Source organism: Geotrypetes seraphini, chromosome 1 (assembly GCF_902459505.1).
Source record: "Geotrypetes seraphini chromosome 1, aGeoSer1.1, whole genome shotgun sequence".
Taxonomy (NCBI): domain Eukaryota; kingdom Metazoa; phylum Chordata; class Amphibia; order Gymnophiona; family Dermophiidae; genus Geotrypetes; species Geotrypetes seraphini.
In genome coordinates this window covers 169,613,094-169,640,298 of record NC_047084.1, presented here as the reverse complement: position 1 = coordinate 169,640,298, position 27,205 = coordinate 169,613,094, and the positions used below count along the sequence as shown (strand labels likewise).

Genomic DNA, 27,205 nt, shown 5'->3' with positions numbered 1-27,205 from the left:
CCATCTCCATCTCCATCATGTTCAGACCTTGATTATAACCATGTATCATCCCCATCATGTTTTGCTGCCTATATGGTTGGCATGATGATGATTTCACAATCAGCATTTAAACATTACTGGGTCCTGCATAGAGTGGAGGGTGTGGCTCTGGCCACCTTCTTGGGTAGACTGCATGGAGAGTTTTTTTTCTATCAGTTACTGCGTTAGACTTCAGTAAAGTTAGAATATGTATACTATATATAATATTTATTGCCCAAAGCTTTCTTATTACAGCAGACATAGAAATGACCACTGTCCTCAACACCATAATAATGTACTGTATTTGTTTCATAATTTTATATTGGCAACTTTGTGCTAAAGGAACCTCTGTAGGCAGTATATGAACTTCACCCTTTAAGAAGAGTAGCAGTAGTTTCTGAGATAGCTCAGTAGAAATGCAGAGCAATTATATTTAGAAGGCTTGGGTTTAGGGCAAGGTTTCTGTTCCCTGATCAACTTAGGATGGAAATACTGCAGAAGCAAATTCATAGCTTCTGGGAGGAAGTGAATCCAAGTCATTGCACAGTAGTGACACCTAGTGGCTGGATCTAAGGCCTATGTTTGCAAAGAGCCTTGCTGCATGACAACCATCTGAATATTACTGCTGTAATAATTAGGCTAAGAGAGTTGAATGCATTTTACAAGTATTAGAAAAAAAACACTGGATAGTTGCAAATGAAGCCTTATGATACCATAGCCCAGGGGTGTCAAAGTCCCTCCTCAAGGGCCGCAATCCAGTTGGATTTTCATGATTTCCTCAATGAATATGTATGAGATCTTTTAGCCAACAATGAAAGCAGTGCATGCAAATAGATCTCATGTATATTCATTGGGGAAATCCTGAAAACCCGACTGGATTGCAGCCCTCGAGGAGGGACTTTGACACCTGTGCCATAGCCTAACAAAATCCTTCAAATTAAGATGGATGCCTAAAGAAGCAGGGAGAAACTATTAAGCTCAAAAAATTTAAAACCAAAACCAGCCAAACCTCCCAAATTTTCAAAAATATTACTTTGGAAAAGCTAATCCTGCTCATATTTTTTTGTATGAATCTATATTTTGGATTTGCTCACTTTTCCCAAACCCAAGCTTAAGTTACATTCAAGTACAGTATGTATTTCCTTTCCCTGGAGAACTTAAAATCTAAAGGGACTGTTAGTATAATGGGGGCTTACCAGTGGTTTCAGCAAAGGCAGATCTTGTTTGACGAACTTGCTGCACTTTTTCGAGGGAGTAAACGGGCAGATAGACAAGGGCGACCTGGTCGACATTGTATATCTGGATTTTCAGAAGGCGTTCGACAAGGTTCTGCATGAACGACTACTTCGGAAAATTGCAAGCCATGGAATAAAGGGTGAATTACTCACATGGATTAAAAACTGGCTGACGGGTAAGAAACAGAGTGGGGAGTAAATGGACAATACTCGGATTGGAAGAACATCACCAGTGGGGTGCTGCAGGGCTCGGTGCTTGGACCCGTGCTCTTCAACATATGTATTCATAAACGATCTGAAAATTGGTACAACGAGTGAGGTGATTAAATTTGCAGATGATACAAAGTTATTCAGAGTAGAGAAGATGCAGGGGGATTGTGAAGATCTGCAATGCGACATAACCACGCTCGAGAAATGGGCAGCGACATGGCAAATGAGGTTCAACATGGATAAGTGTAAAGTGATGCATGTCGGTAACAAAAATCTCACACACAAATACAAGATGTACGGGGCGGTACTTGGAGAGACCCCCCAAGAAAGAGACTTGGGAGAACTAGTCAACAAGTCGATGATGTAGATTGGAACACACTCTCCGCGACTACGGGTAGCAGCAAAAGAATATTAAACTCCTTAAAGGGGGCACGTCTCAAGCAAATGGTGTTGGAGCCCACCAGGGATCAGGCAATACTAGACCTGGTCCTCACCAACGGAGATAGCGTCACGGAAGTCTCAGTAGGAGACACACTGGCCTCCAGCGACCATAATATGGTATGGCTCAACCTTAAGAAAGGTTTCCCTAAGACAAACACAGCAACAAGGGTTCTCAACTTTAGAGGTACAGACTTCAGCAGCATGGGAGATTTTGTCCATCAGGAGCTATATAAACAAGCAAAATCTGACAATGTGGAGGGTATGTGGTCGTCTCTGAAATCCATACTACACGAAGCAACAGACCGATACATAAAGACAGTAAGTAAACGCAGGAGAAACAAAAAACCCCAATGGTTCAGTAAAGAAATTTCAGACCTAGTTAAACAGAAAAAAGACGCATTTATCACCTACAAACATCTAGGCAGAGAGGGGGCAAAAGAGTACTATCTAGACAGATCTAAAGCTGTCAAAACGGCAGTCAGAGAGTCCAAACTCCAAATGGAGGAAGAGTTAGCACGGAAAATTAAGAAAGGGGATAAATCTTTCTTCAGCTATATTAGTGACAGGAAAAGAAACAAAGATGGGATAGTACGCCTGAAGCAATCGGACGGTAACTTTGCGGAATCAGATTCTGAGAAGGCAGAACTACTAAACCAATACTTCTGTTCAGTATTCACCCGAGAAGCGCCGGGAGTTGGTCCACAGCTGCAGACGGGAGATAACCAGAAAGATCCGTTTCAAGATTTTGAATTTACGCCCAGTAGCGTCTACGACGAACTATCAAGACTCAAAGTAAAAAAAGCCATGGGACCAGATAACCTACATCCCAGAATGCTAAGGGAGTTAAGGGAAGTCCTGGCAGAACCATTATCTGTTCTTTTCAATCTTTCCCTAAGCACAGGAAGGGTCCCCTTGGACTGGAAAACCGCCAACGTAATCCCACTCCACAAAAAGGGCTGCAGGACAGAGACAGCAAACTACAGACCAGTGAGTCTCACGTCTATAGTGTGTAAACTCATGGAAACACTGATCAAGCAGAATATTGACACAATCCTAGACGAAGAAAAACTACGTGATCCACACCAACAAGGGTTCACCCGGGGTAGATCCTGCCAATCTAATCTGATTAGCTTTTTTGACTGGGTTACTAGACAACTGGATGCTGGAGAGTCACTGGACGTAGTGTATTTGGACTTCAGTAAAGCATTTGATAGCGTCCCTCATCGAAGATTACTGAACAAGCTAAAATCGATAGGATTAGGAGACACTCTAACTACATGGGTTGGGGATTGGCTGAGCGGCAGACATCAAAGGGTAGTGGTGAACGGTACCCCATCTGAAGCATCTGATGTGATAAGTGGAGTGCCGCAGGGCTCGGTCCTGGGTCCAATTCTATTCAACTTATTCATAAGAGATATGACGCAAGGACTGAGGGGAAAAGTTTCGCTGTTCGCAGACGACGCCAAACTTTGCAACATAGTAGGCAGAAGCTTATTACCTGATAATATGACACACGATCTACTGCTGCTGGAACAATGGTCAACTACTTGGCAGCTTGGCTTCAATGCTAAAAAATGCAAGGTAATGCACCTGGGAAAGAGAAACCCGCGTAGAACTTATGTACTAAATGGTGAAACCTTGGTTAGGACCACAGCGGAACGCGATCTAGGAGTGATCATTAGCGAGGACATGAAGGTTGCCAATCAAGTGGAGAAGGCTTCCTCCAGAGCAAGACAAATGATGGGGTGTATCCGCAGAGGTTTCGTCAGCAGGAGACCTGAAGTTATGATGCCGTTGTACAGAGCCATGGTGAGGCCTCACTTGGAGTACTGCGTTCAGTTTTGGAGACCTCACTACCGAAAGGACGTGCTGAGAGTCGAGTCGGTGCAGCGAACAGCCACCAGGATGGTCTTGGGGCTCAAGGATCTCACGTATGAAGAAAGACTAGAGAAATTGCGGATGTACTCACTTGAGGAAAGAAGGGAACGAGGAGATATGATTGAAACGTATAAATATATCACGGGGCATATCGAGTCAGAAGATGATATCTTCCGGCTCATGGGACCCTCGACCACCAGAGGGCATCCGCTAAAAATCAAGGGAGGGAAGTTTCATGGCGACTTCAGGAAGTATTTCTTCACCGAGAGAGTTGTGGATCATTGGAACAGACTCCCACTCCAGGTGATAAAAGCCAGCAGCGTGACGGATTTTAAGAGAAAATGGGATACTCACGTGGGATCTTTAAGGGAGTAAACTCAGGGGGGGAGGATACTTGGAATGGGCAGACTTGGTGGGCTATAGCCCTTTTCTGCCGCTTTTTCTATGTTTCTATGTTTCTAAGGCATCTGCACAATATGCGGCAGCAGTGAAAAAGGCAAGCAGAATGCTAGGAATGATTAAGAAGGGGATCACGAACAGATCAGAGAAGGTTATCATGCCGCTGTACCTAGCCATGGTGCGCCCTCACCTGGAGTACTGCATTCAGCACTGGTTGTCGTACATGAAGAAGGACACGGTACTACTCGAAAGGGTCCAGAGAAGAGCGACTAAGATGGTTAAGGGGTTGGAGGAGTTACCGTACAGCGAAAGATTAGAGAAACTCTGCCTCTTCTCCCTCGAACAGAGGAGATTGAGAGGGGACATGATTGAAACATTCAAGGTACTGAAGGGAATAGACTTAGTGGATAAGGACAGGTTGATCACCCTCTCCAAAGTAGGGAGAACAAGAGGGCACTCTCTAAAATTGAAAGGGGATAGATTCTATACGAACATAACCCAGAGAGTAGTAGAAAACTGGAACGCTCTTCCGGAGTCTGTCATAGAAGAAAACGCCCTCCAGGGATTCAAGACAAAGTTAGACAAGTTCCTGCTGAACTAGCAGGTAGGGCTAGTCTCAGGGCGCTGGTCTTTGACCAGAGGGCCACTGCGTGAGCGGACTGCTGGGCATGATGGACCACTGGTCTGACCCAGCAGCAGCAATTCTTATGTTCTTAAGGTAGAAGGAAAAATACACACTATCAAAACACAAAGCACAATCTTGTACTTTTGTCACATAGGTTGGAAAAAGGATGTTCAAGTTGAAATGTTCACAATTTGCAGTGTATTTTACAAAAGGCACACTGAACGCAGAGATGTAGGAAAAATATATATACTTTGTGGCTGCGAGAAAAACATTTGTTTAAAAAAAGCAGCAATATTGGGGCTTCAAAAAAGATAATTGTGTTAGTCTGGCAGTAAAAGGGGCCAAAAGAGACTACAAGGAAAAAATAGCCAAGGAGGCGAAAAACTTCAAGCCGTTCTTTCGATATATCAAGGGGAAACGACGCATAAAGAAAAGGTGGGACCATTGGATGATAATGGAATAAAGGGAGTGCTAAAGGAGGACAAAGCCATCGCTGATAAGCTGAACACATTTTTTGCGTCTGTATTTATCGAAGGGATATACACAACATGCTGGAAGTGAAGGCAGGAAACTGACAGGGTTGACGGTCAGTCTAGAAGAAGTATGCAGGCAGATTGATAGGCTTAAGAGCGACAAATCCCCGGGACCGGATGGCATTCATCCGAGGGTCATTAAGAAACTGAAAGGGACTATAGCTGAATTACTTCAACTAATAGCAAATCTGTCGATCAAATCGGGAAAGATTCCGGAAGACCAGAAGGTGCAAATATTATGCAGAGCTTCAAAAAAGGTTTGAGGGGAGATCCGGAAAACTACAGACCGGTGACTCTGACCTCGGTATCAGGAAAGATGACAGAGGTGCTGATAAAGGACTGCATCATTGATCACCTTGAGGAACACAATCTGATGAGGACCAGCCAGCACGGCTTCAGCAAAGGACGATCTTGCTTGACGAACTTGCTGCACTTCTTCGAGGGAGTAAACAGGCAGATAGACAAGGGTGACCCAGTCGACATTGTATATCTGGATTTTCAGAAGGCGTTCAACAAGGTCCCGCATGAATGACTACTTCGGAAAATTGCGAGCCATGGAATAGAGGGTGAAATACGTGGTTTAAAAACTGGCAGATAGGAAACAGAGAGTGGAAGTTAAATGGACAATACTCGGACTGGAAGAACATCACCATTGGGGTGCCGCAGGGCTCGGTGCTTGGACCCGTGCTCTTCCACATATGTATTCATAAACGATCTGGAAATTGGTACGAGTGAGGTGATTAAATTTGCAGACGATACAAAGTTATTCAGAGTAATGAAGACGCAGGGGGGATTGTAAAGATCTGCAATGCAACATAACCACGCTCGAGAAATGGGCAGCGACATGGCAAATGAGGTTCAATGTGGATAAGTGTAAGGTGATGCATGTTGGTAAGAAAAATCTCACAAATACAAAATGTACGGGGCGGTACTTAGAGAGACCCCCCAGGAAAGAGACTTGGGAGTACTAGTCGACAAGTCGATGAAGGCATCTGCGCAATGTGCGCAAAAAAGGGCGAACAGAATGCTAGGCATGATTAAGAAGGGGATCACGAACAGATTGGAGAAGGTTATCATGCCGCTGTACCGGGCCATGGTACACCCTCACCTGGAATACTGCGTCCATACATGAAGAAAGACAGTACTACTCGAAAGGGTCTAGAGAAGAGCGACTAAAATGGTTAAGGGGCTGGAGGAGTTGTCATACAGCGAGAGATTAGAGAAACTGGGCCTCTTCTCCTTTGAAAAGAGGAAACTGAGAGGGGACATGATTGAGACATTCAAGATAATATAGGGAATAGACTTAGTAGATAAGAACAGGTTGTTCACTCTCTCCAAGATGGGGAGATCGAGAGGGCACAATCTAAAGTTAAAAGGGGATACATTCTGTACAAACGTAAGGAAGTTCTTCTTCACCCAGAGAGTGGTGGAGAACTGGAATGCTCTTCCGGAGTCTGTTACAGGGGAAAACGCCCTCCAGGGATTCAAGACAAGGCTAGACAAGTTTCTGCTGAACCTGAATGTACGCAGGTGAGGCTGTCTCGGTTAGGGCACTGATCTTTGACCTGGGGGCTGCCGCGTGAGCGAAATGTTGGGCGCGATGGACCATTGGTCTGACCCAGCAGTGGCAATTCTTATGTTCTTATGAAAGGGGCAGGTAGCAACTTATAGACCACACCAATGTATTGAGGCATGAGCTTTCAAAGACCATATAAAGGGTAAAGGATCAGATCCATCTGGGGCTTTGTCCATGCATAATCCAGAATTTTGCAAAATAGCATGTCCACATGACACCAATTAAAGATTGCTGTTTGAAGTGGTTTTTAACACCAGAGCGGTGAGCACAACTACCGTGATCAGTTCCATTTGAGTAGTTAGCTGACAGAACATTATGTATGCCTTGAAGCAAGTAAAAATGCTAATGGGATAATTTTTTCAAATATACGTGTCTTGCCTTTACAAAATAGGGAACACATGTATCTTAGAAAAAGTCCACCCAAACCACAACCCCTTCAAACTTGTGCATGGAGAGGATGCATTAAGTGGAATAAGCAGCTTTTCTAAAACTGCTAGAAATACAGGTAGATCAGCTTTTTTAAAAAAATTCAAATTTCAACTACATTTTCAAGTATTAACCTTGTACAGAAAAGATGGTATAGTCAGAAACACTACAGAAAAGAACCACAGAATACTACTAAGAAAACTATATAGACTAATCCTTCTGTTAGCTACTAAACTGCTAGTAATCTGCTGTTATACAGAATGGACCAACTTGGTAAAGGAGAACACAGACCCCAGTTATAAAGCACATTGTTGAAATCTGTGTTTAAAGGAAGACCACTCTCAGGGACTGGACCATGAGTGGAAGACTCTGAATCTAGATTTGTTTTCACATGTATTAATTTTCATTGCAAAATTTGGGTAGTGTGATAGATCCATGATTACATAAGCAGAAAAAATACTACTTGATTACCTAGAAAAACAAATTTTGAGGAATTAAGTTCCAATACCTAGTTCCAGAAATTATTAATCTTTAAGAGTTCAAACTTTATACTCCCTCAAGGCGCTTTAGGGACAGAAAGGCAGTTAGGTGCGAAGGTTCAAAGAAAACATATTTCAAGGATTTATATTTCACTGTACATTTGAATGAATATCTCAAATAGAAACTCCCTCCTATAAGTAAAACTCCTAGTTTCAAAAGCAAAAACTGATGTCTTTGCTTTTGAGTATCTTGTAAGACATCTGGAAAAATCTGGATCTTAAACCCCAAGAACTCCTTATATCTATTTTGGAAGAATATTTCATAATCCACATTTTATCTGGCAAAAATGCCACAGAAACCATAAACGTAGAGGGTTTAGCAGCCTCTTTATCAGAGGTCTCCAAAATAGTTGAAACGTCTGTTCTCCACCCTTATTTTGATCAGGAGTTGGCTGGTCTGTGGGCTTTTTATTGGTAACTAATAAACCTGAGAGAAAGGAGGAATTGATACTTCTGGAATCAAAAATATTTCTAAGAAATATCTTCTCAACATTTCCCTTAGTGCTACTGTAAACACCTGGGAAAAGTTTAGAAAACGTAAATTATTATTTTGTACATTATTCTCTAATACCTCAACCTTCCTCCTCAAGTTCACATTATCTTTAATTATATAATCTCCTGACTGATGCATTTCACCTGAGTCTTTATCTAATTTATCCAGTCGAGGAATTAAACTCTTAATTCTTTCACTTCATCCTCTTGTTTTTTAATTCTTCCTTCGAGGACACAAAGATTTACCCAAATTTACCACTAAATCCCATAAAGCATCAAGAGTAACTTTAGGGGGTTTGTTCAAAGGAAAATTTTGCATTTGCACAGTTATTTGTTGCTCACCACACTGTCCTTCCCGAATATCACCGTTGGGACTTTGCTCCAATTCAGTAGTTGGTAAATTTGCAGATTCTTTAGATGGAAGTTCCTCACCTCAGGGGTAATCCAAGTCCACAATTGTTACCATAGGAGCCTCCAAGACGGAGTATCTTACAACCAGTTCAAGGAGCTAGTAATCTGCAGCTGTTAAGGAGGAACTCCGGTGTCAGGACTTAAGTTGGTTTCAAGCAATACCTCCGCTCATGGCTGGCGTCTCCAGAGGGCCCCTCTCAGATGTCATAGCTTTCTGAAGTCTGGTCAAAAAATTAAACAACAAACCCGAAACGGAGGGTACAGGGCACTGCAAGGCTCCAGTGGCACTTCTGCCCCACTGGTTCGGCATTATAAATTGTCTCTTAATATTAACAAATCAAAACTCATGATTTTCCCTTTTAAAGAAGGAACACTACAAACTCCTTTGAAGCTTGAATCACTTCCCATTAAAATAGCTCCAACCTTAAAACTATTAGGAGTTACTTTTGATAATAAGTTTTCTTATCATTCTCACATTAGCTCAGTTGTTCAGAAATGTTTCTATCGATTAAAAATGATTCGTTCTCTCGCTAAGTTACTTGAACCGGCTTCCCTTAACACACTAATTCACACTTTGGTAATTTCCTGTATAGATACTGCAACGCCCTTTACAAGGGCATCACAAAAAAAGAAATTAGACGGCTTCAAATCGTGGAAAATACGGCTATCAAGATCATCTGCGGCGCAAAAAAATACGATCACGTCTCTCCCCTTCTGTTCAATGCTCACTGGTTACCAGTGGAACACAGAATTAGCTATAAAATTTTACTTTTAACATTTACACCAAAAATAAATAATTAACCGGATTTTATTAACAGACTTCTAATTCCGCATAATACATCACGATCTCTCCGCTCAACTTCTCAGAATCTTTTAGTTATACCCTCTTTAAAATTGATAAATACACTGCGTTCCAATAACTTTGCGGTCACTGCTTCCACTCTATGGAATTCGTTGCCTAACCACCTGCGCTATGAATCTGATATAAAACAATTTAAATCAAAACTAAAGACATTTGTGTTCCAAGACGCCTTTGGTTAATAACTGTCCTTTTAAGGGCAAAGTAAAAAAAAATTGTGTTTTTTTTATTTTTTTTTTATTTGAATCAATTGTCATTTCTATCCTAACCTATTGTTTTATCCTTTAATGTTTCTCCTTTCCTATATCAATTGTAGTTCTCTCCCACTATCCTATTATTTCATTTCATATGTTTTTGATCAAAGCGGTGTGTATGTTAGGACGTTAGTCTGTATCCCACATTTCGTGTTTTATTGTTATTTTATAACTCGTTTTATGTAATTTTACACAGTCAACCGCTTAGAAACTCGAATAAGCAGTCTAAAATTTTTTAAAATAAACTTGAAACTTGATTACAGAAGGAAAAAAACCCTAAAAGAAAAATATTTAAACGAGAATTCCCAGGCATCAGATACTTATAGCCATCATGGATCCCGGAGAACTTGGTCACTTCACTATTTCAAAAAATAAAAAGAAAAAAAAAAAAATAGAAACTACAGTCTAAAATCTCCTAAAGGAGCACCTTAAGGAGCTCCTTTTCATCGCTCTTTCATTGGTGCGACAAGGAGGCACTAATTGCTTCCGTGCTTACTCAGCCTTTTTCTCCTCACAGTTCCGAGTGAGGTCACCTGGGGGTGGGGCCGAAGATCATCTGGGCTGAGTTAAGACAGCAACAGCAACAGTTGTCCCTCCTAAACTTAGTGGAAACATTTTATCTCAAGAGGGCTATAAAAAGTGGACATTTAGTTTTCTTCACTCTCCAAGAATATTTAGAGCAGATACTGAATACAAAGTGAGCTGGCATGAAATTGTGCAAATTGTTTGTATGATTAAAGTAAAGGACGATATAAGAGGAGTTTAGAATACAAAAACACAACCAAACAAAAGTAACAGAGTACAGTATTCCCCTGCGAATTCGCAGTTCACGGACTCACTAATTTGCAGTATTCTCCGACCGCTTCTTCCTATACTAAAGTCGGGCTACACCAATCAGGAGTTGTGTGTCAAAGCATCTCCTGATTGGCGTAGCCTTACTGTAATAACAGGAAGAGGCGGTTGGAGCATACCATGACTGATTTTCTTCACTCGCCGGCACTCCAGCTGCCCTCTCCTGCTTTTTGACAGGCAAACAACCGTATTCACGGCTTTTTTAAATTCACGGGTGTTCCTGGAACAGAACCCCCACGAATATCGGAGGAGTACTGTATTTTCATTATTTCCTAAACTTGCAGTGAGGTGTTCAGAAGTGAGGTGAACAAAAACCTCTTGCATATCTGTAGAAACAATAAAACAGAGGAAATTCAGATTGCATAACAGTCCAGCTTAATGAAGTCACCCTCCCCTCTAAATAAAAAATAGGAACAGTATAGGCTATATATGCAAATCAGCACAAATATTCAAATTCTAACATCTCAGATTTTAAAATATTATTGTTCCTCAAATTTAGCTATAGTCCTTGCTCTAAATATGATTTTTCTGTGTAGCATCTGACATACAAATTTAGATCCCTGATAAATTATTTAAAGAGGCCTATTTTCAGATCAATGCTGAAAGCAATCTGAAGATTCAGTTTCATGATTTATTCAAATTGAAAAAGGACCTTGAATCTATTCTCATTACAAAGAGCTGCTCTTTAGGTTCACCATTTAATTTTGCTGTACTATAAATGGCTACAGTCTAAGGAAATATATACCGAAATAAATGAATATATATGTAGAGAAGCATTAGTTAAATTTAACATATGCAGTAAGTAAATTAGAGAAAATCAGCTTTTATTGATTTATAGTAATGCATAATATAATTCCTCTAGGCTAACAAATCTAATTGGTCCTTTCAAACATTATTCAAGTACAATTTATAGATGTACAAATTATTTAAAGGAAAATACAATATGCATGAGTATATTAAGGCAAAAGAGTTTAATTAAACCATCTCTATTGTATACCATATATCTTATCTCTGCAAGTCAATATTAAGTGGGGGTTAATATAAAATTCTTAGCTTTACGATGAATTAGCCTTACTAATTTCTTAGTGCTCAATAACATCCAGGGATGACGGCTCTGGCTACAAGCAGCCATAAAGTGAGTAAATGTTAAACAAGTTTTACCACTGTACTCTATCAGTGTACCTGTAGCACCATACCTAATGATCCAAGGGGCTAGGGCCTTTCTTCAGCAGATACTGCTGACAAGATGAGAACAGAAATGTATGGAATATCCATTATGCACCAGATGAATGTATTTTTTTTTCTCATATCCTCCTCAATAATTTTATAAAATACATTTTAAAATATGAAAAAAACCCTCATTTTGATGTGGACATCTTGCCTTCTGTTGTCACTGGAGCTGTTCAGGCCTTAGTGCTGAATAAAAGTGAAGGGTGTTTTAGGAAACTGGGAGGTTTATTGTTTATTGCCAGAGATTGATATTCAAAAGAATCTATGCAGCTAACTTCAGCTTTAACCAAATAAATTGTTGTTGTTGCTATTGTTTGATGATGGTGAGTAGGGGCCAAAAATTATCTGCATGAAAAAAAGAAGCAAGAGGGGTTCCCTGATTATCTGCATAAAGAGAGGTAGTAAAAGTAGTCCCATGTTTATTGTTATGCACAGACTATCCTGCAGAATATCAATCTTATTACGAGATTCTCAACACCACTCCTTTCTGTTTCCCTTAATGGCTGCTTCAAGAGACAAAGGCCCCAATTCAGTAAAGTCAGCGATTGTTGCTAAACCTCCCTTGATCGCCCATTTTCTGATCCAGCCAAGCAAATTTGTAAAACTCCATGCAAAATAGCCAAGTGATTGATTCACTAACATTTGCTTGTCTGTTTGCATCGGGTTTTACAATCCTAAAACCTGACTGCTGTAGACCTATTACTACTGTCAGGGATCTGCCCTCACTAAATCGCTCATTGAACGATTGAGTCTGTAAGTTTGCGTGCAAATCATTTGCATGCAACAGTGAATCAATTGCTATTTGAAAATTGGCCAGTGAATTGGCCAACAGTGATTGAGTCACTATCTTTAGTGAATCTGGGCCAAAGACAATATATATATATACAATCTAAAAATCACTGAACATGGTAGTAGTGTGAACCAAATCTGTTATGTTATATTGTTACTTATATTTTCTACAATACTAGTAGATTTATGCAGCACTGTACAAAATATACATAATAGAAGGTCCTTTCTGTGGAAGTTCCAATCTTATGAAGACCTAACGATGACAAATAATAAGCTTTAGGATACATTTAATTAAAAAGAAAACATTAAAATTAATTTACTACACATTCGTTCTTTTTAAGCAAAGTAGGCATCCTTTTTTGGCTCTGAAATATGAAATCACTCCATTAAGTTACATAGCGGAACATTTAAAACAAATAGAAAATATTTTCTTGCTCAATGTATAGCTAAGCTCTGCAATTCTTTGCTGGGGCAATTGGTAAAAGCTGCTAATGTAGCTAGACTTATAAAATGATTGGATAAATCCATTGAGGTAAACTTGTAAAAGCCACAAATTATCCCTGGGTCAATCAGCATGGAATCTTGCTTTCTGGGATTTTGCCAGGAACATGTGACCTGGACTGGCCACTGTTGAAAATATACTAGGCTAGATGGACCCTTGGTTTGATCTACTATGGCAACTCTTATGTTCTCAGGCACATAAATCATATGTAACCCAAACTCTGCCCCCTGAGCATGCTGGCTTTCACCATACATTCTTTTAGGTATGACTTAATGGTGGTGTTCTACACGGATCCCCCTCTTTCGCCACTGTTGTTCAATATATATCTAGCATCTTTGGGGACAAGATTGGCAAATCTAGGAAATCAACTATATAGTTATCTGTAGTCACTCAGTTCATATCTTCAGTGATTCTAATAGTTGATAACCGGATGAGTGATTTCAAACTGAAGTTAAATCCAGATAAGATTAAACTTTTCCTGACCTCTCCACATAACTGTGAAGAAAATAGTGTGATCTTAAATGGGATCATTTATCCCATACTATCCACCAACAAAATATTAGGTATCTATTTGGACAGGAATTTATCTAGGATTACTCAAGTTGCTTCTTTATGATTTGGAAACTTAGACTGATTAGATCATATTTTGATGACAAATCGTTTAGACTATTGGTTCAGTCTTTTGTCCTGAGTATTCTGGAATATTGTGTATCTGGCAGTAAACAAATAAAAACCTGTCTCAACTTCAATACAGATTACAGCAATTCGTCTGATTTTTAAATTAAAAAAAAAAATAAAAATAAAAATAAGACCACACGATGTCCTGCGTGCTTGTACGTGATGAGCGTGTTGTTGGGGCAGCGGCCGGCTTAACTGGGGAGTTGAGAGGTCCTGCGCATGCTTCTGCAGAATGGCGGCCGGCTTGAATTGGAAGCCGGGAGGCGCTGGTGGATGGCAGAGGCATCGGCCGAAGTGGGAGGGCAGCCGCATGGGGACCCTGAGGGAAGGAAGCCACCAAGCTGAAAGTGCTGCAGCACCCTCAGGCAGGTACCCACCCTGGGCCACCAAAGCTGAGAGCTCATTTATCGGGGCGGTGCTCAGTTTGCGATCCAAAAGTTTGCTGAGTGTTTTGCTCGTCTTGCAAAACACTCGCAAACCACGTTACTTGCAAACTGAGGTTCCACTGTATTTTATTTTTGTTAAACTGCATAGATCTAAAGGGAAATATGGTATACAAATGTTATGTTATGAGCCCGTTTATGTATCTAAGTCAATGTTTTATATACCAAATGTTTGGTACCCTGTCACTTTTTCTATTACTTATTTCCTTTTTATGTATAGATTTTTTTACAAGTATAGATTTTTTTATGTGAAACTGTATGCCTTGATAGATAACTGAATTGCCTAGTTTATTCTTTTTGTATTGAAATTAAAACATGCCTATTGTTCTTTTTATTTTGTTGAATTAGCATGACTTATTGCTGCAGTCATAACAAGAGGAAAAGAAAGGAAAATGGCAGCAAATGTGATGAATATTCATACAGTTTTGATTTAAATAAAAAGCGTCCGATATTCAGCTAATGGCGATTAGAATTTTGCTGACTGCCACCAGCACTAAATCTTGAAATATAATGCTGGGCCACGTCCAAGCATAAGCACTGAAATTCCAGGTTTGTGGAGCCAGATAAGACATAGCCAGTTAAGTGCAATATTCAGCACTTAATCGACTATATGTCACTCCATAAAAGTAGGACTGACTTATGAGGTCCAATTTATGTGGTTAATCTGGTCAGTTAATTTATGTGGTTAACTTGGTCAGTTAAGTTCTGAATATCAGCACTTAACTGGCTAAGTGCTGGCTCTGTCCCCAGAATAGCTGGGTTTCAGTTCGGCACTAACCAAATTATTTTCAGCAGTGCTAACCAGTTAAGAGCCACTGAAAATGACTGGTTAGTCCCAAAGAAGAGATTTAACTGACTAGGAGCTATTTCTGGCTGGTTAAATCATGTTGAATATTGACCCCCAAGTGAATAATACACTATGAGGGTAATTTGTTAAATGAGAAGGAAAATGCATATTTTAGCACAAATCAAGCAGTGACAGTGCCTAGATTAAAGGCATGAACTTTATACTTGCTCTTGATTAGGTGTAAATGTCAAGTCGTACTTATGTGCATATTTTATAAAATATATGTACAAATCTGGACTCCACCCACACTCTGTCCCCAACTTCTCCTATGAGCACACCTACTGTAGCACTACTACCCAGCTTGCATTGTGCATACTTTTACTACTACTATTTATTATTTCTAAAGCGCTGAAAGGCGTATGCAGCGCTATTTATTTTAATATAGATAGGACGGTCCCTGCTCAGAAGAGCTTACAATCTAATTTAGACAGGACATTTCAGGGTTGTGGAGATTATGGTAGAGGAAATGATACAGTGGGTATAGGTATCAGGCATGACCTAATTTTGTAAATAGTCCATTTATATACCTTAAACAGTATTTTATGTGTGAAAATAGTTTATAAAATTTACTTTCCATGGCCTAGCTGTATGGCCAAGAAGGGCATACTGCTACTATTATTTCTATAGCACTACCAGACATACGCAGCATTGCACAGTCACACAAAGAAGACAGTCTCTGCTTGAAAGAGCTTACAATCTAAACAGACAAGACAGACAAACATGATGTCATGGATACAGTTAAGAGGAACAGTTAATCTGCTGGCTAGGTTGGTGGACAGAGGGGAGTACAGGACAATCAAGCCATTGTGGCATCACTGATAAGGTTGGCTCTTATTGGTGGAATGATGCATTATGACATCACAATCTCTACTCTGCTTCCCAAAGACAAACTCTTCACAGTACTACTACTATGAATTATTTCTATAATGCTACCAGACACATGCAGCTCTATACAGTCACAAAGAAGACAGTTTCTGCTCGTAAGAGCTTACAATCTAAACAGACAAGACATACAAACAGGATGTCATGGATAGAGTTAAGGGGAACAGTTAATCTGCTGGCTGGGTTGGTGGGCAGTGGGGAGTAGGGTTATGGATTGAAGGCTAAATCAAAAAGGTGGGTTTTCAGTCTGCTTTTAAACAAGGTAAGGAAAGGGACTTGGCGGACAACTTGGGTAATTTATTCCAGGCATAGGGGGCAGCTAGATGAAAGGAACAAAATCTGGAATTGGCAATGGAGAAGGGTACAGCTATGAGCAGGGCATAGCCTAGACCACCATTTTATGTGCATTACAGAACCAAACTAACATGGATGATTTGCCTGTACAGCATTATGGACTTAATAGAGCAGCTTTCCATTCGGCTGTTTGTATTTATTCTTCTCCTGTGTACTGATTCAAAAACAGCCTGAGGATTTTCTCCTGAAGCTAGCTATTATCTTTGGAAAACTGGATTCCTACCGTATTGTGCCCAGATGCTACATGATAGTCGGTGCTTGATTGGTCCTGTTTCCATCCTCTGAATAAATAACACTAGTACTTAAACTTATTAATTGCTTTGCAGAGACAAAGATTGGATGATTCTGCCAAACTAAGTATTCTGTGTTGCTTGATATTTGCAATTGCTTGGCATCCTGCCACTGCTTTTCCTACTAGCATTTACCCAGGACATTAAAGGACATTAATTTGGAGCTGCCAATCTTGGTAGAAAGCCTGTTACGCAAAGACTTTACTAGACATTGTATTTTCTGTTTATTTATACCTCTGACTAATACCAATCACCTGGAGCTGGTGCAAGATGATGCATTCCAACCACCAGAAATGTTCCTGGATTCAGAGCTGTGATTAAAAGGTTGCATGGCTTTATTTGTATATACTCCCAGAGAACAAGGGTTAAATAGATAAATATATTTGTTCTGTGAAGTTGGTCCTCTGATTATATTTGAAGAGAATATTTAATAATTTGGTTTTGCTTATTTAGGATATAACTAACAGTAATATGATTTGTAGTGGAATTATTTCTAAGAATTTGTTTCATGCTTTATTATTTATGTTGCTCTTCTAAATAATCTACTATCTTTAAAGAAACTATTGCGGGTTGTCCTTATTGTTAACATACCGTATACAGTAGAGAGGAAAATGAACAGGGATAGGTAAGTAGTTGCTCCACAGCTTAGTAACATGGGTCAATAATTTTACTACAAAGCTCTTAATCAGTAGAAAATGCTCTAAAAATACTGTTTCATGTTGTAGTTTAAATCTGACTACTGTTACTGTCCATAGCTGGGCTTCTCTTACTGTGAAATGAGAGGCGTAGAGACACTATGGATTCTTTGAGCAGAAACAGCATAAGATACATTTGATCATATTTTTGACTAGAACCTCCAGTTATCTTAATATTAAAAATTAAAGAAAATAAATCCCCCAATTTTTTTTAAGTGACAAGAGACCTACATTTTAGCTATCATATTTGATGCAGTCTTGGAGATTGAGTTGCTAAACTCCTGAAGTCATAAGCAATTGGACTGGGAATACTGTGAGCAGTTCTGGTTGCCGTATCTCAAAAAAAAAGGCATAGCAGAATTAGAAAAGAAATGGAGAATAATGACCAAAATGATTATAGTGATGGAATGATTCTCAGAAGTTTCTTAAGTTTGGAGAAGAGATAGCTGAGGGATATAACATAAACATAGTAGATGACGGCAGATAAAGACCCGAATGGTCCATCCAGTCTGCCCAACCTGATTCAATTTAAATTTTATTATTATTTTTTTTTCTTCTTAGCTATTTCTGGGCGAGAATCCAAAGCTTTACCCGGTACTGTGCTTGGGTTCCAACTGCCGAAATCTCTGTTAAGACTTACTCCAGCCCATCTACACCCTCCCAGCCATTGAAGCCCTCCCCTGCCCATCCTCCTTCAAACGGCCATACACAGACACAGACCGTACAAGTCTGCCCAGTAACTGGCCTAGTTCAAACTTTAATATTATTTTCTGATTCTAAATCTTCTGTGTTCATCCCACGCTTCTTTGAACTCAGTCACAGTTTTACTTTCCACCACCTCTCTCGGGAGCGCATTCCAGGCATCCACCACCCTCTCCGTAAAGTAGAATTTCCTAACATTGCCCCTGAATCTACCACCCCTCAACCTCAATTTATGTCCTCTGGTTTTACCATTTTCCTTTCTCTGGAAAAGATTTTGTTCTACGTTAATACCCTTCAAGTATTTGAACGTCTGAATCATATCTCCCCTGTCTCTCCTTTCCTCTAGGGTATACATATTCAGGGCTTCCAGTCTCTCCTCATATGTCTTCTGGTACAAGCCTCCTATCATTTTCGTCGCCCTCCTCTGGACCGCCTCAAGTCTTCTTACGTCTTTCGCCAGATACGGTCTCCAAAACTGAACACAATACTCCAAGTGGGGCCTCACCAATGACCTGTACAGGGGCATCAACACCTTCTTTCTTCTACTGACTACGCCTCTCTTTATACAGCCCAGAATCCTTCTGGCAGCAGCCACTGCCTTGTCACACTGTTTTTTCGCCTTTAGATCTTCGGACACTATCACCCCAAGGTCCCTCTCCCCGTCCGTGCATATCAGCTTCTCTCCTCCCAGCATATACGGTTCCTTCCTATTATTAATCCCCAAATGCATTACTCTGCATTTCTTTGCATTGAATTTTAGTTGCCAGGCATTTGACCATTCCTCTAACTTTTGCAGATCCTTTTTCATATTTTCCACTCCCTCTTCGGTGTCTACTCTGTTACAAATCTTGGTATCATCTGCAAAAAGGCACACTTTTCCTTCTAACCCTTCAGCAATGTCACTTACATACATATTGAACAGGATTGGCCCCAGCACCGAACCCTGAGGGACTCCACTAGTCACCTTTCCTTCCTTCGAGCGACTTCCATTAACCACCACCCTCTGGCGTCTGTCCGACAGCCAGTTTCTGACCCAGTTCACCACTTTGGGTCCTAACTTCAGCCCTTCAAGTTTGTTCAACAGCCTCCTATGAGGAACTGTATCAAAGGCTTTGCTGAAATCCAAATAAATTACATCTAGCATATGTCCTCGATCCAGCTCTCTGGTCACCCAATCAAAAAATTCAATCAGGTTCGTTTGGCACGATTTACCTTTTGTAAAGCCATGTTGCCTCGGATCCTGTAACCCATTAGATTCAAGGAAATACACTATCCTTTCTTTCAGCAACACTTCCATTATTTTTCCAACAACTGAAGTGAGGCTCACCGGCCTGTAGTTTCCTGCTTCATCTCTGTGACCACTTTTATGAATAGGGACCACATCCGCTCTCCTCCAATCCCCAGGAATCACTCCCGTCTCCAGAGATTTGTTGAACAAGTCTTTAATAGGACTCGCCAGAACCTCTCTGAGTTCCCTTAGTATCCTGGGATGGATCCGTCTGGTCCCATCGCTTTGTCCACCTTCAGTTTTTCAAGTTGCTCATAAACACCCTCCTCCGTGAACGGCGCAGAATCTACTCCATTTTCTCGTGTAACTTTGCCGGACAATCTCGGTCCTTCTCCAGGATTTTCTTCTGTGAACACAGAACAGAAGTATTTGTTTAGCACATTTGCTTTCTCCTCATCACTCTCCACATATTTGTTCCCAGCATCTTTTAGCCTAGCAATTCCATTTTTTATCTTCCTCCTTTCACTAATATATCTGAAAAAATTTTTATCTCCCTTTTTTACATTTTTAGCCATTTGTTCTTCCGCCTGTGCCTTCGCCAAACGTATCTCTCTCTTGGCTTCTTTCAGTTTCACCCTGTAGTCCTTTCTGCTCTCCTCTTCTTGGGTTTTTTTATATTTCATGAACGCCAACTCTTTCGCCTTTATTTTCTCAGCCACTAGGTTGGAGAACCATATCGGCTTCCTTTTTCTTTTGTTTTTATTGATTTTCTTCACATAAAGGTCCGTAGCCATTTTTATCACTCCTTTCAGCTTAGACCACTGTCTTTCCACTTCTCTTATGTCCTCCCATCCTAACAGCTCTTTCTTCAGGTACTTTCCCATTGCATTAAAGTCCGTACGTTTGAAATCTAGGACTTTAAGTATCGTGCGGCCGCTCTCCACTTTAGCCGTTATATCAAACCAAACCGTTTGATGATCGCTACTACCCAGGTGAGCACCCACTCGAACATTAGAGATACTCTCTCCATTTGTGAGGACCAGATCCAATATCGCTTTTTCCCTTGTGGGTTCCGTCACCATTTGTCTGAGCAGAGCCTCTTGAAAGGCATCCACAATCTCCCTACTTCTTTCCGATTCCGCAGACGGAACATTCCAGTCCGCATCCGGCAGGTTGAAATCTCCCAACAGCAGAACCTCCTCTTTCCTTCCAATCTTTTGGATATCCACAATCAGATCCTTATCAATTTTCTGCGATTGAGTCGGAGGTCTGTAGACTACACCCACGTAGATAGAAGTTCCATCTTCTCTTTTCAGAGCAATCCATATCGCTTCTTCCTCTCCCCAGGTCCCTTGCATATGATAGAGGTCTTACTTCCCAACCTCTGAAGTTACCATCAAAGCTCATTCCACTTATAAAGTCATTTAAGTTTGGCTTAAAATCAAATTTCAACCTTCTTCTGTGCTTATCCCACACATTTTTGAATTACATCACCAGTGGTGATGTCACAACCTCCCAAGGGACAACATTCTAGGCATCTACCACCTTTTCTGTGAAAAACTATTTCCAGATATTGCTCCTATACCTCCCAACCTGCATCCTCAACTCATGACCTCTAGTTCTTCCACTTTCCCATCTTTGAAAAAGATTTGTTTGCATATTAATCACTTTTTAAGTATTTAAATTTCTGAATTACATTCCTCCATCCCTCCTTTCCTCTAGAGTGTACATATTGAAGTCTTCACATCTCTTCATTTTGTGGCACAAGCCCCATATCATTTTTATTGCCTTCCCTTGAAATGTCCTTGGTGAGATATGGCCTCCAGAATTGAACACAATGCTCCAATGGGACTTCACTAATGATTTGTAGCAAAGAAGAGTGTTTTATACCATTTCAATTCAATAATGGTGTTGATCAGTACAGGACTACTGTTTAAGTAGCATTCCTTTAGTTCTCTATTTTGACACAAGCATTTTTTTCATGATGGTGTCCTTTTCTTGGTAGTGTCTTTTTCATTTTAATTGTTTTGTATTCATTCATTATTCACGTTGGTTTTTTTCGGGGTTTTTTTGGGGGGGGATGACTATGTATTTTTATTGTTTTTAGATTCCTGAGGAAAGCACCTTTTGTGTGCTGAAACGAATATACTGTTGAGCGATTTTGATTGAGTGAATTTTAATAAAGGTCCCTTGCTAGAAGACATCTTGCCTGCTCCCACTTTTGGTGTGTGTGTTTTGATTTTGTGGGATTCCTGTATTGCTTATCTGTGTAGTTTTTGCCGACCCCCCTACTCTCTCAAACTGCACTCTTTGGTTTGTTTGTTTTGTCTGCAAAAGTTTTATTCCCTGCAACCATGAATAAACCAATTAGGATTTTTTTCTTAAATGACCAGTACTGGCAGGGGAGCCTGTGGTTGGGATATCCAAAGAGGCTAAGTGGACAAAGAGGGATGGGTGATGGAGACTTGCACCCTTTGAACAGGGTCCTGAGGGACCTAGTCACAAGCCTCTCCCAGTAGATTCTAACAAGTGAGACTGGTGTCAGCGAAGCCAAGCTCCACACTCATCCAGGTCTGGTTTGGAGACTGGATAACCTTGGAGTGGCTCTTAGGCTACCAACCTGTGCAGTAGTGCTGCCCGAGTCATGATTCGAATCGATTCAATTAAAAAAAAAAATGGCCTCCCGATTCAATGGCTGACCCTTCCCCCCATGCCTTCCTAAAGCAGGAGCTGCAGCGCTGCCTCTTGCTGGCCATCCGCTGCTGCTCCTGCTTGAGGGGGGATGGTCAGTCAGAAAGGCCTCCCCCAGCTTACCCGCTCTTACCTCCTTTAGGCTAATAGGGCAGCCTGCAGACTCGCTGGTGTTATAGCGATCCCTGCAGCTTCCCATGGTCCTCAGCGGCACATTCTCTCTGCCGCGATCCTGCTCCTGCTCTGACATCAGGGGCAGGATCGCGGCAGAGAGAACATGCTGCTGAGGACCATGGGCAGCTGCAGGGATCGCTATAACACCAGCGAGTCTGTAGGCTGCCCTATTAGCGTTAAGGAGGTAAGCGTGGGGAAGGTGCAGGCTGCGGGGGGAGCAGGCGTTTGTTCGCGGCAGAAAAGAGTGCTTTCGCGGTGGGTGGGAGCTGGCATTCGCGGCAGAGAGGAGTAAAAGAGTGCCTTCGCGGCGGGGGGGGGAGCAGGCCTTCATGGGGGGAGCTGGGATTCGTGGAGGGGAAAGGAGCAGGCCTTCCTGGGGGGAAGCTGGCATTCGCAGCAGAAAGAGGAAAAGAGTGCCTTCGCGGCGGGGGGAGCAGGCATTCGTGGAGGGAGCAGGCCTTTGCGGTGGGGAGGACGAGAGAAGTGTCTTCGTGGGGGAACAGGTCTTCGCGGTGGGGAGCAGGCCTTCAGGGCAGAAAGGCAGACCTATGCAGAGGGAGGAGGAGGAAGGAAGATGCCAGAAATGGGGTGAAGTGAAGGGAAGAGAGAGATCAAACCAAAAAGAGGGGAAGGAAAGCAGAGGAGAAGTGCTGGACTAATGGAGAGAGGGAGAGAGAAATGCAAGACCACAAGGGGAAGGGTACAAGAGGGACAGATACTGCTCCAAAGTAGGTGGGCAGGTGCAGGATGGCAGGAGAGATAGTAGGAGAAAGCCTGTACCTGGGGAAGGGGATACAGGAGGTAAGGAAGAGAGAAAGAAGAAGCTGGATATGGGGAGAGATAAGATGCTGGGCATGGAGGGAGCATAGGAACAGGGACACAAGGGGTACAGTACTGGAGAGAAGAATAGGGACAGGGACACAGAAGAGAGATGCTGGATGAAAGGGAAGATGAGAAAAGGAGAGATGGTGGATCTGTGGATGGTGGGGTTCATCACTTCAGCTGCGGGGGGATAGAAATGAAAAAAAAAAGGAAAGATGCCAGACCTCCGGGGAAGGAAAGGGAAACAGAAGGGGAAGACAGAGATGGAAGATGGATGGTTAGCACGGAGCAAGAAGGAGAGCCCGATCAGAAGACAACCAGACTAACATGGGACCAACAAGATTTGAAAAATGACCAGATAACAAAAGGTAGGAAAAATAATTTTATTTTCTGTTTTGTGATTACAATATGTCAGATTTGAAATGTGTATCCTTCCAGAACTGGTGTTGGACAGCAAATGTGAGTTAGGATTTAATAGAGAGAGGAAAAGTATTTTTTGTTTATACCACAGGACCAGTGTGGGTAGGAGAGGGCAAAGGTGGTGAAGAGGCTATAAAATAAACCCACCAGGATATTTGGAAAAAAACACCCAATTGGGCAGGAAAATCAAATCGAATCGAAAAATTGATTCAATAGGCTGAATCTAATCAAAATTTTTTTTCCTGAATCGGGCAGCACTACTGTGCAGCGATCACCAGCAGAGCAGGGAGCCAGACCAGGGACAGGAGCACCAGACAACACACCTTAGCATCTGCTAAGCTAGAAAAAATATACTGGATCCTATCAGGGAACACCACCAGCTAATATGAGAGAGGTCACTGGTAATTCAGGGGTTTTTTTTCTGTACCTCCATCTGCTGCTAGGAGATGATGACACCCAATTGTGTAGAAAAGTGGAGGTGATGCTAGGAAAAGTAATTTAAGTCAGTCTCAATGTTTAAAACCCCAATCATTTCAATAAGATGGATGGAATGAAACATATTTGTAGTACTTGTCTAGAATCGATAAAAGAAACACCTGACCCTAAGAGAAATAACAGACCTTGATTTATCCTTGACAAAAAACAACAGACTTTTCTGGTCCCAAATAAAAACACGGTATAGGAAATATATTTCATATAGACATGGTAGACCAGAAATTGCCACTCTTCTTTTCACTATTAAATTAGTAAATAGACAATACAAAATAAACCTTTTATGACAGTCTTGGAGATATATATTGAAGTACTCTATAACTCCAAGTACTATTGCATCATATTTCATCATGGCAGAAAGCAATTAATCATTTTTCGCATCATAGCCATGAGAATAACCAAAAATGTGTGAGATGCTTGAGTTTTTACTTATCACACTTTTATCCCTAATTATCTCTATAATCTATGCAGGTTACAAAAAAGTAGAAACAAAATTTGAAGAGCTTCTAGTAAGGAATTATGACTAGAAATAAGGGAAATAAATGAAAATAGGTAAATCCTCTTACCTGGTAGATATCAGAAAGACTACTGCTTCCAGAATCGCTGGTGATACTACATCCCGAATGACTGGATGAAACATGGGTCACCTGTGGATGGAGACTATCTGTAAGGTGCAATTTTGTAAAATCTGCAGGAAGCTACAGGGAGAAAAGAATTCAAAAGAACACAAAAAATATATTAGAGCTAGAATCATGGTTTGATTACCTATAAATAAAATCTAATGTTCCTCTATACCAGTGGTCTCAAACTCAAACCCTTTGCAGGGCTACATTTTGGATTTGTAGGTACTTGGAGGGCCTCAGAAAAAATAGTTAATGTCTTATTAAAAAATGACAATTTTGCATGAGGAAAAACTCTTTATACTTTATAAATCTTTCCTTTTAGCTAAGTCTTAATAATAATATTGTAATTTATAGCTAAAGAGACATATGACCAAGAAACTGTTTTATTTTACTTTTGGAAGGAACCGTATATGCTGGGAGGAGAGAAGCTGATATGCACGGACGGGGAGAGGGACCTTGGGGTTATAGTGTCCGAAGATCTAAAGGCGAAAAAACAGTGTGACAAGGCAGTGGCTGCTGCCAGAAGGATGCTGGGCTGTATAAAGAGAGGCGTAGTCAGTAGAAGGAAGAAGGTGTTGATGCCCCTGTAGAGGTCATTGGTGAGGCCCCACTTGGAGTATTGTGTTCAGTTTTGGAGACCGTATCTGGCAAAGGACGTAAGACTTGAGGCGGTCCAGAGGAGGGCGACGAAAATGATAGGAGGCTTGCGCCAGAAGATGTATGAGGAGAGACTGGAAGCCCTGAATATGTATACCCTAGAGGAAAGGAGAGACAGGGGAGATATGATTCAGACGTTCAAATACTTGAAGAGTATTAACGTAGAACAAAATCTTTTCCAGAGAAAGGAAAATGGTAAAACCAGAGGACATAATTTGAGGTTGAGGGGTGGTAGATTCAGGGGCAATGTTAGGAAATTCTACTTTACGGAGAGGGTAGTGGATGCCTGGAATGCGCTCCCGAGAGAGGTGGTGGAGAGTAAAACTGTGACTGAGTTCAAAGAAGCGTGGGATGAACACGGAAGATTTAGAATCAGAAAATAATATTAAATATTGAACTAGGCCAGTACTGGGCAAACTTGCACGGTCTGTGTCTGTGTATGGCCGTTTGGTGGAGGATGGGCTGGGGAGGGCTTCAATGGCTGGGAGGGTGTAGATGGGCTGGAGTAAGTCTTAACAGAGATTTCGGCAGTTGGAACCCAAGCACAGTACCGGGTAAAGCTTTGGATTCTTGCCCAGAAATAGCTAAGAAGAAAAAAAATTAAAATTGAATCAGGTTGGGCAGACTGGATGGACCATTCGGGTCTTTATCTGCCATCATCTACTATGTTACTATGTTTGTGACTATGATAAACATACTGAGGGCCTCAAAATAATACCTGGCAGGCTGCATGTGGCCCCCAGGCCGCGAGTTTGAAACCACTGCTCTATACCAATCTAAACTCTTCAGGGCAAATTACAAAACACGCATCACTTAACACATGAAGGTTCAGTTCAAGTATTTTTATCACATGGTCATAATTGTCACAGGCACTAAACACAAATTATGCATTGATAAATTTAATTTAATCAGCCTCAGAGCACAATTGTGCAGACTTTACAGTCTATGTCCCGCAAATAACAAGATGATTTGGATAGGCTGGAGTGACTGACGACAGTAGTTGTAACCTGAGGCCAGTGTCGGTCAGACTTCTATGGTCTATGACAATGTCATAGAAAGCCAATTTGATCATGAATTAATAATATGCGTAACTGTTGAGCACACAGGATGCTTATCTGCCATCATTTACAATGTTCTAAACCAGGGGTGTCCAACCTTTTGGCTTCCCTGGGACGCATTGGCCTAAAAAATTGTTTCTGGGGCTGTACAAACACTGCAGCAAGACAGAGGAGGAAGCCGGCAAGACGGTAAACACCCAGGGGCAGCAGAGTAAAACACTGCATCGCCCTCGACCAGGGCCGCACAAAATACTTCACTGGGCCGCAGGTTGGACACCCCTGTTCTAAACAATAACAGGCCTTATTTTCACAAATTATTACTTGTAAAATTATTCAGCATGCAAATTTCAAGGCCTTTCATTATATATAAGGAAAGCAAAGTGATAGCAGTTAGATGCAGCATTTTCTGACAAAAAGACCAATACTGCAGCTATTGTTATGTTGATAGTCTAACTCTAACCCTGACATTTTCCAGCAGACCAATGTTTTGTGATCTATCTAATCACTGCTAGAGAAACTATGAAAGGCATTCAACTTAGGTACTAAAGCATTGTGGTATGACTGTCAATTCCCAATAAACAAATTATGTGCATGAGTCTCTACATCCCTGAGTTTATGAGGATAAATGTACTGGTTTAAGATTTGTGGCCAAATGCAATCTACAAAATCACATGCTCTCTGTTATGTTAAATTTAACAGCACTTAACAAGTGTCATTTAGCAGTCAGAAGTATGAGTTTGTGCCTTTCTACCCTGGGGTTGTGGGTTCAAATACCGTACTGTTTCTTGAGACCCTGGACAAGTTACTTAATCCCCCAGTGCCCCAGGAACATTAGATAGAGTGTGAGCCCGCTGGGACAGATAGGGAAAAATGTTTGAGT

At 41.2% G+C, this 27,205-nt stretch overlaps 1 protein-coding gene across 5 annotated transcripts in view; it reads right to left on the bottom strand.

Moving 5' to 3' along the window:
- Positions 1-27,205, bottom strand: part of RAPGEF2 (Rap guanine nucleotide exchange factor 2) — a 651,997-nt gene that overhangs the window by 142,512 nt on the left and 482,280 nt on the right. For all 5 annotated transcript variants that reach the window (XM_033941499.1, XM_033941509.1, XM_033941490.1 and 2 more), the window contains one exon: positions 24,554-24,685. In XM_033941499.1, coding sequence (XP_033797390.1) covers positions 24,554-24,685 — 132 coding nt within the window. The remainder of the gene's footprint in view (positions 1-24,553; positions 24,686-27,205) is intronic.